Source organism: Atractosteus spatula, chromosome 2 (assembly GCF_055471065.1).
Source record: "Atractosteus spatula isolate fAtrSpa1 chromosome 2, fAtrSpa1.hap1, whole genome shotgun sequence".
Taxonomy (NCBI): domain Eukaryota; kingdom Metazoa; phylum Chordata; class Actinopteri; order Semionotiformes; family Lepisosteidae; genus Atractosteus; species Atractosteus spatula.
The window spans coordinates 24,690,912-24,704,900 of record NC_142707.1 but is presented as its reverse complement, the minus strand read 5'-3'; the positions used below and the strand labels follow the sequence as shown (position 1 = coordinate 24,704,900).

The 13,989-nt window shown below is 34.7% G+C and overlaps 2 protein-coding genes across 5 annotated transcripts in view; one reads left to right on the top strand and one right to left on the bottom strand.

The window, feature by feature from the left end:
- Positions 1 to 293: 293 nt before the first annotated feature.
- c2h1orf198 (chromosome 2 C1orf198 homolog) lies at positions 294 to 7,332 on the bottom strand. The gene is made up of 4 exons (XM_088926994.1): positions 7,007 to 7,332; positions 6,268 to 6,318; positions 2,486 to 3,070; positions 294 to 713 (listed from the first exon to the last, which is right to left on the bottom strand). Exons 1-4 carry the CDS (start codon positions 7,310 to 7,312, stop codon positions 657 to 659), a joined length of 999 nt encoding a protein of 332 aa, XP_088783120.1. The 5' UTR covers positions 7,313 to 7,332; the 3' UTR covers positions 294 to 656.
- Positions 7,333 to 9,061: 1,729 nt separating this feature from the next.
- The window catches only part of igf2r (insulin-like growth factor 2 receptor), an 83,273-nt gene continuing 78,345 nt past the window's right edge, over positions 9,062 to 13,989 (top strand). For all 4 annotated transcript variants that reach the window (XM_088934298.1, XM_088934290.1, XM_088934280.1 and 1 more), the window contains exons 1-2: positions 9,062 to 9,263; positions 11,202 to 11,341. In XM_088934298.1, the coding sequence (XP_088790424.1) occupies positions 9,130 to 9,263; positions 11,202 to 11,341 (274 nt within the window). In that variant the 5' untranslated portion in view covers positions 9,062 to 9,129. The remainder of the gene's footprint in view (positions 9,264 to 11,201; positions 11,342 to 13,989) is intronic.

The following is a 13,989-nucleotide window of genomic DNA, read 5'->3' as shown; positions in this document are numbered from 1 at the left end:
TAGAGGCTATCATTAGCTTGCTCTATAGCCAATGATAGCCTATGTTCTGTAATCACAAAACATCTTCTGCACAGGAATAATTTGTATAATACCTTATTTTATATACTTTCCTTTCATTATTTGTATACTGTAATCATTTTTACTGGCATGATCATGAGTGTAAATTCATTTTTAATGTTACTGTTTACTCCCACCTGTTAAACAATTACAGGATATTGAGCTGCTAATGAATTGCTTGTGACACTATTAACTTGCTGAGTCACTTTGTTGGATAACAGAAACAAAATGCCTCTCAGAATTTAAAATAATTTTATTATTACATAATGGTGTTGTAATCTGGCTGGAGACAAAGCCGGACAAAGCCAGACAAAGATGTATTAAACTTAGTAAACATGCTTTACAATAAATGCACAACTTTGAATACATATAAATGCATACAGCAACACTTGCTCAAGACTAGTAAGAGGTCATTATGACTAAGCCACCTAACAGTCAGATATTGGAAAATTTAGTTAATGAAAAATAAAGCATGTTTGCATTAACAGATGAAATAATCAATGTTAAGTTTGAAGACAGCTCTATTATAGTGGGTTCCCACAGCTCACATAAGAAAACTCGAGGTTCATTTCTTAGAGTATCCTTCCACCAGGCTTTTTTTACCAGTTGTCCAGAAAGTCAAACCCTGTCTTCAGAATGGTGCTACTTGTATTAAACTGGAAAAGAAACAACAATTAAATGTGTTAGAATAAAAAATGTGAAGAAAGGGTTTAAGAATGTTATCCGAGATATAGTGCCGTTAGTCATTAACACTAACATTATCACCCTTTTAAAAGCATTCACCAGAATGATACTTTAGGAGTCCTAGAGATCACAAGAGATTTTCCTTGTAAGAACAACCTTTAACTTACAATCTTGCCATGTAAATTTTAAAGGACTCAAAAGTTTGCAAAAGACTTTTACTGTTTTACATTTAAATACAATATATTCATGCCCAAGAGTCTGACAGGATTGATTTTTAACTAGAAAACAAATGTTGGCTTTGCTACCAAGGCAATATATGTAAATTTGTCCCATTATGCCCTTGAAAACATCGGAATCTTTGAGATTCAGATAAAATATAGAATAATTCATATTGTTTAAGAAATTATAGTGTTTAAAAAATAACTCATGGGTTAAGTGTTTATGATAAAACTATTAAGCTACCTCAAATCAGGCATGTATTAGTGTGAGCATGGCTCTAAGATCTATTTAACAACTCATGATTTGTCAACTCAAAATCTAACCAAGAAAGTTTGCCAGCCTCTTATTATGCCTTAAAGTCTTAAAGGGTTTCAGAAACAGCACACAGTCTATTATAACAAGGTCCTAAAAAGCATTCTCAATAGGGGCATGCGTCCCCCAACTGTATATCATTGGTTATTGGTAATAAAACATTTCTGACACTATGGACTGAAAGTGCTAAAAAAGTGAAAGTAAGGTGAAAGCGAGGCACCAAAACAAAATTAACTAAGTGACTTTACACTATCACTGTCATTAATGGAGAGCTTAACCTGGAAAGAAAAAAAGAGATAGCCTCCTGGATATTTCAATCACTTATTTTTTGTGTGTTTTATTTTTTAAAGCTTAAATATTTAAAGCTGAAATATCAGATTAATTTTCGTTCCAAAAAGTACCATAAAACCATTTAAGAGTTATGTCTTCATATTTCTTTTCCTGATATATTTTCATTTTATTCTGAAACGCTTCCAAAGTAAATACCAAACTGGGACAAATATTACATTATCAGTAACCTCTGCTTATTAAAAACATGAACATGTAGACAGCTATGTAAAAAACAATATTAAAGTACCAGCAGGTAGTTTATAAATTTGTGAAAGAGAAAAATGTCAGCAATAACATTTAAATTTCTAAGTCAAAATAAAGTTACCTAACCTCTAGCAGAAAGCAATCAGTAAAATTTCAGGAGGATAGGGATCCACTGGCATCCAACTTATACATACTGAAAAATTCAACCTGTCAGGAAATCTAGTACACCCCAGCCTATATAGTGACTGTTAACGTATCTCTTACTAGTTATTCAGAATCTCTTAATCCAATGACTATAATAGTTTTTTATGACCCTACAGTACACGTTATCATTGTCCTTCTTTACCTACTGCTATTCAGTCTCTCTCTGCATCTTTAATATAATTTATTATTTTTACATAATTTGTAGTACAATGTATATATTAACTTCTTTCACTAGATGTTTTTAGTAGCATGTTGTTTACTGACATTTTAATAAAGTGTCAGTTTTCCATGAGGTCTTCTTGGATATTTAATTTTTATCTTATTTTTCCATGTCAGCATAAAATTGACCATTTCAGAAGGTTTCCAGGACATGTCAAAAGCTTAGTTTATGAGTAAGTGTCAGAAGTTAAGGATGATTATTTCAGGAAATAAAAAAGTAGTAGAAAGGGCAATGTTATTATCTAGGTGTACCTACCTGGGAGAAGGTAGGACTTGCTGCCAGAGGTGACTCCTCTTTATCATTATCCTTCGAGGTATCGACAGTGTGAATGGGAGACTTGGTTTCTGGTCCTGGAGTGAAGACGTCATCTAATGTGCTGACAGAAGGGAGGCTGGTCTGAACACGCTCCCATCCTGCCACAGTTGAAGACACACTGAGGGGTGCTGGCTTTTCAGTTTTGGGGGCTCGAGGTCTCTCGGTTCTCTGCTCCTCTTTGTCTCTAGGGTTAGATTCTTGTCGCAAGTATGAGGGCAGCTGTTTTTCTCCTTTCTCAAGAGATTTGATCTGGCTGGGCGTTAGGGATTGAAAATCAGCCTGCTCACCCTCCAGCCTAGACCTTTCGGCACTGATCTTCCAGAATGACGACTCCTCTTCCTTCCTGCTCAGTCCAAAACTGTCTCCATTGAGAGCCTTTCCATTCTGGGACACTTTCATTGTTTGGCTGTTCTGGGACACCTTTGATGGCTGTGAATTTTTTATGGTTTGCTTTGCATCAGCTTGTGAAGAGGAGATTGCCTGTTCTGGAGCTGCTGTCAATGTCAGGCTGAAGTCCACCTGGCTCTGTCAGAAAAACAGTGCGCAGCAAGGCAAGCACAGATCAGACCTTGAACAGAAAATTCACTACCACTATCCACCCAGGAAGGAGCAGGAATGTTTCAGAGTCTAAACCTTAATGTCTAAAACCAGTCATATGATGGAAAACTTTCTAAGCTACATGACGTTTACTAGGATAAAGCATTTATTGTGGTTTTTTTTTATTTAAAAGAGTTAGATACACAATAAATGATATTTTGATTTAGAGTATTGCCAGAAAAAGACAACCATAAGAAAAGGGTGCTTAATGAAGCAGAAATCTCCACATAACTAATTGAAAAATCATATTCAAACCACTGTACAAACCAAACCACAACTTAATACTACCAAAATAATTGTCAGATGTGTACATCACAAAGCTACTTCCTATTAAACTCAATGTGTATGTCAGAATCCCTAACAATGGTTAGGGATCTAGATCATTTGATCAGTAATGATTTGACTATTATTCGGTCAATTCACTTAAATTAAGTCACGTGGTTTTGTAATATGTTACCACAACACAATTAAACATGCTGTAACATTTATGTTTTATAATATATTACAGATATTAATGATGTTATGTAAGTGTGATGGCAGTCCAGTGTGTGCTTTTACAGGAGCATTTGTACTACCGGGAAGAGTGAGTTACATGTTAGATTAAATTCAGTACATGAACAGTTATTTCAGTTCTGGAGAAAACTAGTCATTTATACATTTACAATAAATTAAAGTACATGCATTCAATAAAACAAAATAAACAAACACACTGTCAGTTGACATTATCAGGCAACAAACCCCTTCACACAGATTTCTAGCTGGATAGATTTCTTAGTAAAAGGAAGACATTACGAAAAAACTGAATGTATAAATCAATATTTGCAGTAAAATTAAAAATAAGAAAGACAAAATATACATTTTTTCTTGTATTATAGCAGGTTTTAATACATCCATCATTTTTTTAACCTCTCCATTCAGTTAATTGGTCGTGAGGGAGCTTATCCAGTTTGGATTACTTCCAAACTGTAATTTTTGTCAATTTTTATAATCAATAACGTTTCAATTTCTTAATTGTAATACAAACTGTTTGTTAACCTTATAGAAATTAAGGTCTACAAGATATCTAAAAATATGCATTCAATAAGACTTAATTGCGAACAGTGGATCCTACTGTGCATGTTATGCACTTATTTTCTTGTCAATGCACATCCTATACCCTATAGTATGTATTCAGTGTATCATTATGTTAATATATTAAACTGTGAACAACTACTATTCCGAAAGAAAAATCGCCTTCTTATGGAAGCCCGTTTCCGCCAGGGAGTAAAAAAAAGAGCTATGGTATCTCACAATTGCGACTTAAAAACTCAGAATTGCGACTTTTTATTTCACATTTGTGACTTCGAAATAGCCCACATTTCATTGTCTGTCCTTTTGTTATTGTAACGGAGTCAGGTTCTAGGGTTTGTGGCCTAGCCGCTCCCACCCTAGTTCGTGCCTCACTGCATGGACTTGAACCCAGGTCTTGCCAGATGAGCTAAAGAAGACCTTTATAAAGTAAAAAAAGAATTGTACCAAATTTGTTTTGGACAGATTTGCAAAATGTTATTTTTAAACATTTAAAGGTACATGTTAAATTTAAAGATTTTGATATTTTATATTTTCATATTTAGATCTGATTTTGTAGCAGAGCTAGTTTGGGCACGGTGACTTCATCGCCCTCCCTGCGTGTAGAAGGGACTTCAGCGGCATGGGCTGAGGGAGGTCTCCTTTAGCTCATTTAGCTGGTTCCCTGTTGCGTTACGCTGAAGATCCAGGTTCACTCCCCAGATGTTGCAGGAGGAACGGCAAGGGCATGAGTTATCAAAGTTTGCATAAAGGATATGTTCTTATTATTCATTTGTTAATTATTTTGGCGAAATACTGCATCCAGAAAAGTAAATGGTCTAATACTGCTCCCTCTATTAATGCTTTTAAAGTACAATTCCTTTTTTACTTAAATTCTATTAGAAATTTAAAGACTCAAAAGGCAAGACATACAAAGGAAATATGTAAAAAGTATAAGTTTCAGCTTTTAGAATTGTGAATTCCTCTAGATGTGAAGTGTCTGTTTCTGTATCTTTTTTCATATTCTGTCTCCTTTTTTGTATTTCTGGTGTTTAAATAAAAACTTTTTTAAAAAGCCCACTGTCAACTATTCCATCCGGGTACTATGGAAGCTTCCCTGGCGGAAATGGGATTCCATAAAAATTAGTGTAATTAATTTGATTTTTATCACGGTACTTGACAAGACAAGTCTTCAGGCCTATAGATCCTATGATCCTGTACGATTTCTGAATATAGTGTAACGGAACGGCCGACATACAGGTTGTACGATCTGGTTGCAGTGCAGTGATGGCACCGTCTTCCCTTGCGCATAACAGGGATGTTGGCCGGCGGGGTTAAAGGAGGTCTTCTTTAGCTCAGCTGGCAAGACTTACTCATAAACTTTGTCTGTTTGAGTCCATGCAGTAAGGCACAAACTAAAGTGGGAGCGGCGAGGGCACAAACCCTAGAACCTGAATCCGTTACAATAACAAAAGGACAGACAATGAAATGTGGGCTATTTTGAAGTCGCAATTCTGAGATATAAAGTTCCAATTCTGAGATACCATTGCACATTTTGTTTTACTCCCTGGCGGAAACGGGCTTCCATACCTTCTGGAAAAGACTTCTGAAAATGAGAAAAATACAAGGATAAGTTTAAGTTGCAACCCTATAAAAGCCTTAAGATTATAAAATTTGTAAACAATTAAATACCAGTTTCCTGTGCATGAAAAGGGTGTCTCTTAAAACTAAAGGATTTTATTTTAATATTGACAATTCAGATGGGAATACATTTAATATTAGGCTCTTAACTTTCATATTCACATACTGTATGTACACAGCATACAAGATTATCAACATTCGTGTATATCCCGTCTCTCAGAAAGAGGCCATGGATTGCGTGCCACCATTGGCCTGCACACATAGATATTGTTATCCCATTTATATTATATTAGTAGCATCCTAATTCTGCTTAGGAGTACAACAGCCGTCTCTTACACAGGATTGGAACCCACAACCTTACAATTACAGAACTAGAGCCAGTCATTCACTGTTGCAATTATGTTTCTCTAGCTAGCGAAATGCTGACAAAGTATTACCTTTGTTTCCCAGGAGAAAGGTGCAGAGTGCTCATCCTGCCAAGTTATATCCTGAAATTTAAAAATAATGTAAAAGATCAATATGCACATTGCTTGTGCTATTTAATGGGACTGTAAAGTACTATCATATTAAAAACCCAGGATAAAAGTCATTGTGATTTTGGTCATTTACATGTAAAATCCCTGTGAAACTAATTCACATTACAAATATCATGTTGGAGATGCACCGGCCACGAATGGGAGAAACTTGACAGCAAAATCATGGTTAAGCAGGACGGTATTTCTAGTTCACTGTAATTTTAATCTTACTTGGCAGACTGCAATTATTGTAACATGAGAAATAGAGCTGCTATTGTGTACAAATCCTTACAGAACTCCCAGCAAAACTAGCTACAGTTAATCTTAGGAGGAAAAAAAAACATTTTAAGAAGCTCCTCAAACATTAAAAAGTATACTATTATATATTGTACAGAACTGATATCTGGTATCTTAAACTTCTGCTCTCCTTTCGAACACCAAATCGCTGGACCCAAATGTTGTATTTTGCAATACGTCCCTTGTGACATAAGCTGTTCAATAACACCAGGGAGTCAGATATGGGTATAATAATACTTTGAATTCGTTTACAGTTCTTTGTTTTTGTTTATGGAGGAACCTAACAATGTCGTTTCAGAAATAAACCCGGGATAATACCAAGAGGTTGTCGAAAAATACTAAAATGTAATGCATGCGTTCTCACCTCTTCACCGAAATGTACAATTTTCTGTCCAGTTTGGATGATTAGTTTGGGGTAACACACAACTTCGTCTCGGTCAAACCTGTGCATTGCATACCGGGCTCTGATTTGGGGATCCATCATCCAGTTATCGATGGCCGTGTCCTGCTCGGTAGGAGTCATTTTATCCCAGTTGGATCCATGATTTTCCTTAATCTTCTCCCTTTCCAGCATAATCTTCTTGGCCATTGAGTTAATGGAAGAAAAATACTCAAACTTCTTCTCCTCCATTCCGTGGCCATCACTCCCGGCTACCGCCGCCGTGGCCATTTTACTGCCAACTGTTGTGAAAAGGGAGAGGCCCGTATGACGTTTCACACAAAGCCTGAAACATGGAGTAGACTTGTGTGCTGTAAATCCAGATCACTCTGTGTGGACGTAAGATTTAAGTCAATTCCAATATTTAATAGGAAAATAAAGTAATGGGGAAAACACATTTTAAAAGTAACAGCAGCGTCTGTATTAAGTTTGTTCAAGATATCACTGCGGACGTTATTTTTTAAACTAATCTCTGTTTACTTGACTACACGGCTTCTTTACACACATTATGAATGTGAATATAGCATTTTCCTTTATATGTTATATGCACTTTTATGCATTTTCAGTGGACAATGATTTAACAAAACGGATTTAGCTATGTTTCTTATTACAAAAGTCAATATATCTCTACCATTAACAAGTTAACCATAAGAAATTTTACCATGGCATACCATGGTCTACTGTAGTACTCTGGGGTACAATACGGTATGTACCATGTTACACTGTGATATGTACAACAGTAAGATCATGATTTGGGAAAACAGTTTTCATTCATTTATTATTCAAATACAAATAAAAGCTTTAGTTTTAGGACATTAATGTCCATACAGATTTTTAAGTTAAATATTAAAATTAATTGATAAATTTGAAAATCATTTAGAGCAGCACGGTGGCACAGTTTTTGGCATTGCTGCCTCACAGTGCTGGGACCATGGGTTCAATTTAGGACCTGGGATGATATTTGTGTGGTTTGTATGTTTTCCCTGCATTCACTTGGGTTTCCTCCCACCCTACAAAGACATAGTGATAGGTTCTGGGAAAACTGGTCCTAGGTGTGAGTGTGTGCATGTAGGTCAAGGTTTATCTGTATGTGTCCTGTGGTGGAATAGCGTCCCATCCAGGGTGTACCCCGCTTTGTGCCCATTGCTTGTCAAGATAGGCTCTGGCATCCCTGTGACCTTGTACTGGAAGAAATGGTTAGAAAATGGATGGATGGATGGATATATAAACTAAATAATTAGCAACTGTATATACCCATTAATATAAGTAAACATATAGCCATACCGATAGATTGTCCAAACTGCTGAATTCTTTTTTTTAAATCCTTGACTCCTTACAATCGGACATTACTGTACATTTTTGTAAAAATCTCTAAGCAAATTGGCAGTATTGTAACAATATATTTTAATGACATATTTATTTGATAATATGATTAATTTATTTTTCTAAATGGGTTTACGGTTATTGTAATTGAATTATACTTTAGTGGAATACAAGCAATAACCACATTATAAAGGACAGTCAACCCCACCAAATTAAAGGCATGACTGAGATGCAAAAATTACATCTGTCTAGGTAGTCTGCCCTTAATGTCATACAGAGCCGAAAAACCATTCGCATAGAAATCTGAAGAAGTATTCATCCATGGAAGAAGTGCTTGGAAAAAAAAAAGTACTGTTTCTCTTTTTGGGGATGGGGCTCTTAATGTTGGCGGTCTAAAAGACACAAGTGACACTGCGAAGGAAGGATATTTTATTATAGGGATTTAAATATTTTTGAATTCCAGGTATAATATAGTATGAGATAACTCCTGTCATTTATTAACGTTGAATTTCTGTTACACTACTCTGGTTCTGTAACTGAGATCACAAGTTAAAGTCAACGTCTCTTTTTCCTTAGGGCAATGACGACTCATACTGGCAAAAGCATCACATGATCTTTCAGTCATGTGGCTTGTGTCATGTGATTCTATCAATTCCTGCTACCGGACTACTTGCTGTATCATGTCGGACAGAGACCTGCGTTAACACTGGAATAATAACGAAAATATGGGTCCACCATTTGAGCGTATTCCGACCATAACGTGCCATGTTGTTGTGGTCCGTGGGATTATAACAGTATTAACTCTTTTATCCAGTATAGTGATATCGGATGAAAGCCTGTGGTATCAGGAATTGTGTAGGTAAGGCAGTGTTACTCCCGTCTGCATCAAGATCGTATATTAGAATATCCAACACACCAATTATATATTGGTTGTTTGAACAAGGGAAGCTGTTAAGGCTGTGCTGAAAGGACATGACAAGAACTTTAATTTTGTATGTAACGTAGGTATGTAGCTAGTTGTTAATAAAGTAGCGCGGTATCATTGGGCAGTAAATTAAAATGCGGGAGACAAAAAGGTAAAAGCATTATCTCAGTACAGTATAATGAGATGAATATATAGTTTGAACACGTTGCGTGTTATACATTATATGCTTATGGTTACATCAAATGTTTATATGAGGAACACTTGCCGTCCATCACGAGTTACTAAATTCAGTTATTCTTTTTAAGTGTCTTCTGTTGTCTTGAGCTACAGCTGTAGAAATGCTGAAAATGCTCATTACTTCCCATATATAGAACACTGGCAAAAAACAAGACTTAGCGTCTCTTAATTTATCAGTATTTAAAATGTATGATTTATTTTAATCCAATGAGACTATAGAATACATTAGAACCATATTTTTACTCTTTAATGTGTCTTCCGGATGCAGTACTATTGTAAGTTATGATGGAGCAGTCATGTGACAAACCATAGACTGGGAAGCAGGACATTTTACTGTGCAGTTGAAATTACATATCATCCATACTGTACATGTCTATATTGCAAAGCCAGAATAATGCAGTTTTCATTACGGTTTCAGTTTTTGCCCCGTTATAATCTAAAATAAAAAGAAAACCGAAAAAAAAATCATAAAAACGTTTTCGAAATTGAATGGCTCTTATCCAGTTCATTTTTAGTTAGTAAATTAGTAATAATAGTTCAGAAGAGTTTTGTATGTTTTGAGGTTTTAATATGTTTGTAAGTATTTGAGGATGATGCACTTAAATGTTACCCAGTGCATTTATGACACACTGTTAAATACACCTGAGCTTTTGGTTGTATTACTTGGAGAAACCGACCTCAGTAGACTTGAGTTGAATTAGCTAAATATTTGGTTGTTTACGTGACTAGTTGTATATTAGCACATTATTTAAATCCATCTTATTTTATGTTTTGACAAAAGAGGTACCATAACTGGTATTATGCTTGGCAATAGAAAATGTATTGACTACACAAGAACAATAGAAAAAAACACAGATAAGAGGAGATCATTCAACCAATCTGGCCCCTTTGGTAATTAGTAGCTTATTGATCCAAGGATCTCATCCATCTTATTCTTGACAGAAACCTTCAGATATGGTTAGCTTGCTCCAAACTCTCAGAATAATTTGGAATAAAGAAGTGGGACATGTACTGCACATTGTTGAACTGGAAGTAGAAAGTGCTTTAGCTGAAGTGCTATCATAAAATGAACACTACCTTTTAGAATATTCCAAAATATCTGGGAGGATATTATATGGTACATAAAAATAATAGCTCATATCATGATTAATTATATATATAGTTATGGAATATTAACTATATTTATACTACCTAATAATTGTAGATTTAAATAACATCCCAACTTGAAAATTACTATTGCGCATTTATTAATTTATAAAATTAAGTGCTTGTACTGAACATAATGAAATTGACACTTTTTAACAGATGCACCTCCTATTAGTTAAAAAACTAGGGTTATGTGTTAACTATTGAATCTGTTGTTAGGGTGAGTTAAGCTCTTCTCATATGAAGGTGTCCCTATTCTGAGAGCACATTTCTCTGCACAGAAATTACTGAAACATTACAAAAACAAAATCAAAATTTACTGTGCCTGTAAGGGCCCTGTTCTTGGCATAACACTGTGAAGATTTTTGTGGTCCTTCAGATCGTCTTCGAGTCCCATACATGCAAAATAATGTTTAAGCAGTATTTATTTATGTAAATAAAATCATAGTGGTATAGCTTTTTTTAAAACACTTTGTTTTTATGATTCAGGTTCAAGTGGGAGGCTGTAGATCCAGATGGAAATGTGCATTATGACCTAAAGCTCTGCAGCTCCTCACCATCGACTACATGTGGGGAAACTTGTGCCATCTGTGCCAAGAATTTAACTACCAAGCAGTCCCTGTCTGTTGGTGAGTACTGGTTGTGGGAGTTGCATATACAGGGGAATAATACAATGAAATTAGGAATTATATATTACTAGTATTAATATTAATTTGTTTTACCTTGTTTTACCTCTTTATTCCTGGGTTCTTTCAAGAGCTAAATCAAAAGGGTGCAATACATTATAAGTTAAATACAGTTTAAAATAAAGCCAGTGTAGTCATGTAAAAGGGTCAGTAGTGTATGGAAAATTATAAAAGCTGGAAAGGTGTCACACCACATTCCATTCAGTCGACATATGTACAAACATCCAGTCATTACAGCCTGGTGGTTGTAAAATTCTGTAGCTGGCACAGACACTCACTAACACAGAATGGCATTATATGTTAGAGCTCACTGTCTTTGACCAGTACCTAACTTTGAAAATGTGTTCACTTGGACATAACATTCCAGTTTAGGGAGGAAATTGTTTTCTAATGAGATCCTCTGGAGAACTTTTTGTGAGCCCAAAGTCATTTCAATAAATATCTCTTTCTGATTTTGCAGAAAATCTGACTGAAATAATTGCAGCATATTCTAACATACACTGGATATCAAAAGTCTACACACCCTTATTGAAATTTCAGCTTTTATTGATGTAAAGGCTGAAATTAAGACAAATCATGCTAGACCTTTTTTAATCTTTTATAAGATCTTGTAACCAACAATATTTAAGTGAAAAACACATGGACATGGACTCATTTTCTGAGATCTTTTAAAATTAAATTTAAAACATTACATTTAAAATAGGTGTACTGAATGATTTCAAGCTCTGAATGGTCAATTCTTATTTTTTTCTTTCTGTTACTATTTTAAGTGATTCTTTTTCACATTTTATCTGAATACCAGACATGTATTTCTTTGCAGTACATTTTCATGAAACATATACTGTAATACAAATGCTTCTTTTTATATACACATGTATTTTTACATACAGAAGGGAAATTAAAAATCAACACTGATAAAAATGCAGATCTCTAGGTTTATTTACATTTGGTTTTCTTAAAATCATATACTTTGTTTTCCAACGCCATTCAGAAATAAAAGTTAGATTCTGAATGCACATTTTGAATGTCAGTGGAAGTTAGTTCATAATCAGATCTTTTAGTGTCAGGGATCATCTTGACTCAGGGAGATGATAAACTGGCACACTGCTGAATGCCTGTCAGAGTTTCTATTTGCATAACAATAGAATAATTCATGTATGAGATCTTTTAAAGCTGCAAATCAGAGGTTCTGCACAGAGCTATTGTGTTGTTTTAACACAGAGGCCTCTGTACATCTTGTGCCTAAATATTTTGTTTGTACCATTAGTCATAACATTAGATTGGCACTGGATGGTTATGTTACGGGTACTTTTAACTGAAAAATGTATGGGTGAAAGTAAGAGTTTTTGAATGCAGTTGTAAATTAATATCTCAGGTTTTGAATGGGAATATTTGAAATAACAAAATCCTGTTTTAACTTTGTAAGGCATGTAAAGTACAAAAATATACCCTATCACTGCATGTACTTACATGTTGTTTAGTTTTCTGCATAAATGTATTAGTATTCCTATTGAAACACAAGCCCTGCAATTTCTCACATTATTATAAGTCCTTCTTGATTCTGAAATTCTAATTCAGAAAAAAAATTAGTCACGCACTGGGTTTCTTTTGACATTAACCACACCCAGGTTATAATACCCCTGTGTTTATTTTATAGTTTAGTTTTAGATTCTTATTCATTTTTTCTCACATCCAGTTTCTTGTCTATGTTGACAGACGAGAGAGGGGGACTATGATGTATTCACAAGGTCTCGTTCTCATGTAATCATATGCTTTTTTCCCTTGGCATTACATACTTAGAAGTCTTGGCAGAAAAATGTCCTTAACTCATAGCCTTCCCAGGCCAGACAGTTTCTTAACCCTTCATATACCTGTAGGTAATCTATTGGAATAGAAGGAAATGTTTCATGTTTTCAGTGACTGGGCTTTTTGTGCATGTTCTTTAAACTCAGTGAGATCTAAAAAGCATTAAAAAACTTTGGTAATAGTAGATTTATGTGACTTTTCTTTGATTATTATTATTGTAAGGATTTTATTAAAGTACTCTTGAATGAATATTTTAATAAGAGATAATAGATGCTGTACTGCAGATGGAGAAAATTATATAAATATCAATGTAAGTACATATACATTTTTTTTGCAGTTCAAATATTTTAAGTTTCAAATCTGTAGTTTGTAATAATGCTTCACATTTCTTGGCTTTTCTTTGCCCATAAAGAATGTCCAGGAAGTATAACATATATGTGTTGTCTGAGCAAGAGTGTGAAGAACTTCCCTAATCACTTTGTCCTCATGTTTTGTGTGCACACGCTCACCTTAGTGTGCCTAACTTTGTGCGCCTATTGAACCACAACAACACAATTAGAATTAAAAAATAAATAATAATTGGCACCTAAGTAACTTTAATAAAAACTGTAAATTCAGAAGGCTCCTGTATGTAACTTGGTGGACTGTCTTTCATTAATTATGTTAATAATTTGTCTTTTCTGATTGCTTAACTTTAGGGAATAATAGCATTCACTGCTGTAAATTGTTTGAGTGTTGCCACAAATGTCTTTTGAATATGAACTTCATTTAACAGCACTACTGTC

What these genes read in the sequence shown, in the direction of transcription:
- c2h1orf198 (XM_088926994.1), bottom strand. Translation starts at nt 7,312, where the DNA reads ATGGCCACGGCGGCGGTAGCCGGGAGTGATGGCCACGGAATGGAGGAG. An exon ending in TTGTACATTTCGGTGAAGAG is followed by an intron (nt 6,319 to 7,006) that starts GTGAGAACGCAT and finishes TTTAAATTTCAG; the next exon opens with GATATAACTTGGCAGGATGA. An exon ending in CAAGTCCTACCTTCTCCCAG is followed by an intron (nt 714 to 2,485) that starts GTAGGTACACCT and finishes TTTCTTTTCCAG; the next exon opens with TTTAATACAAGTAGCACCAT.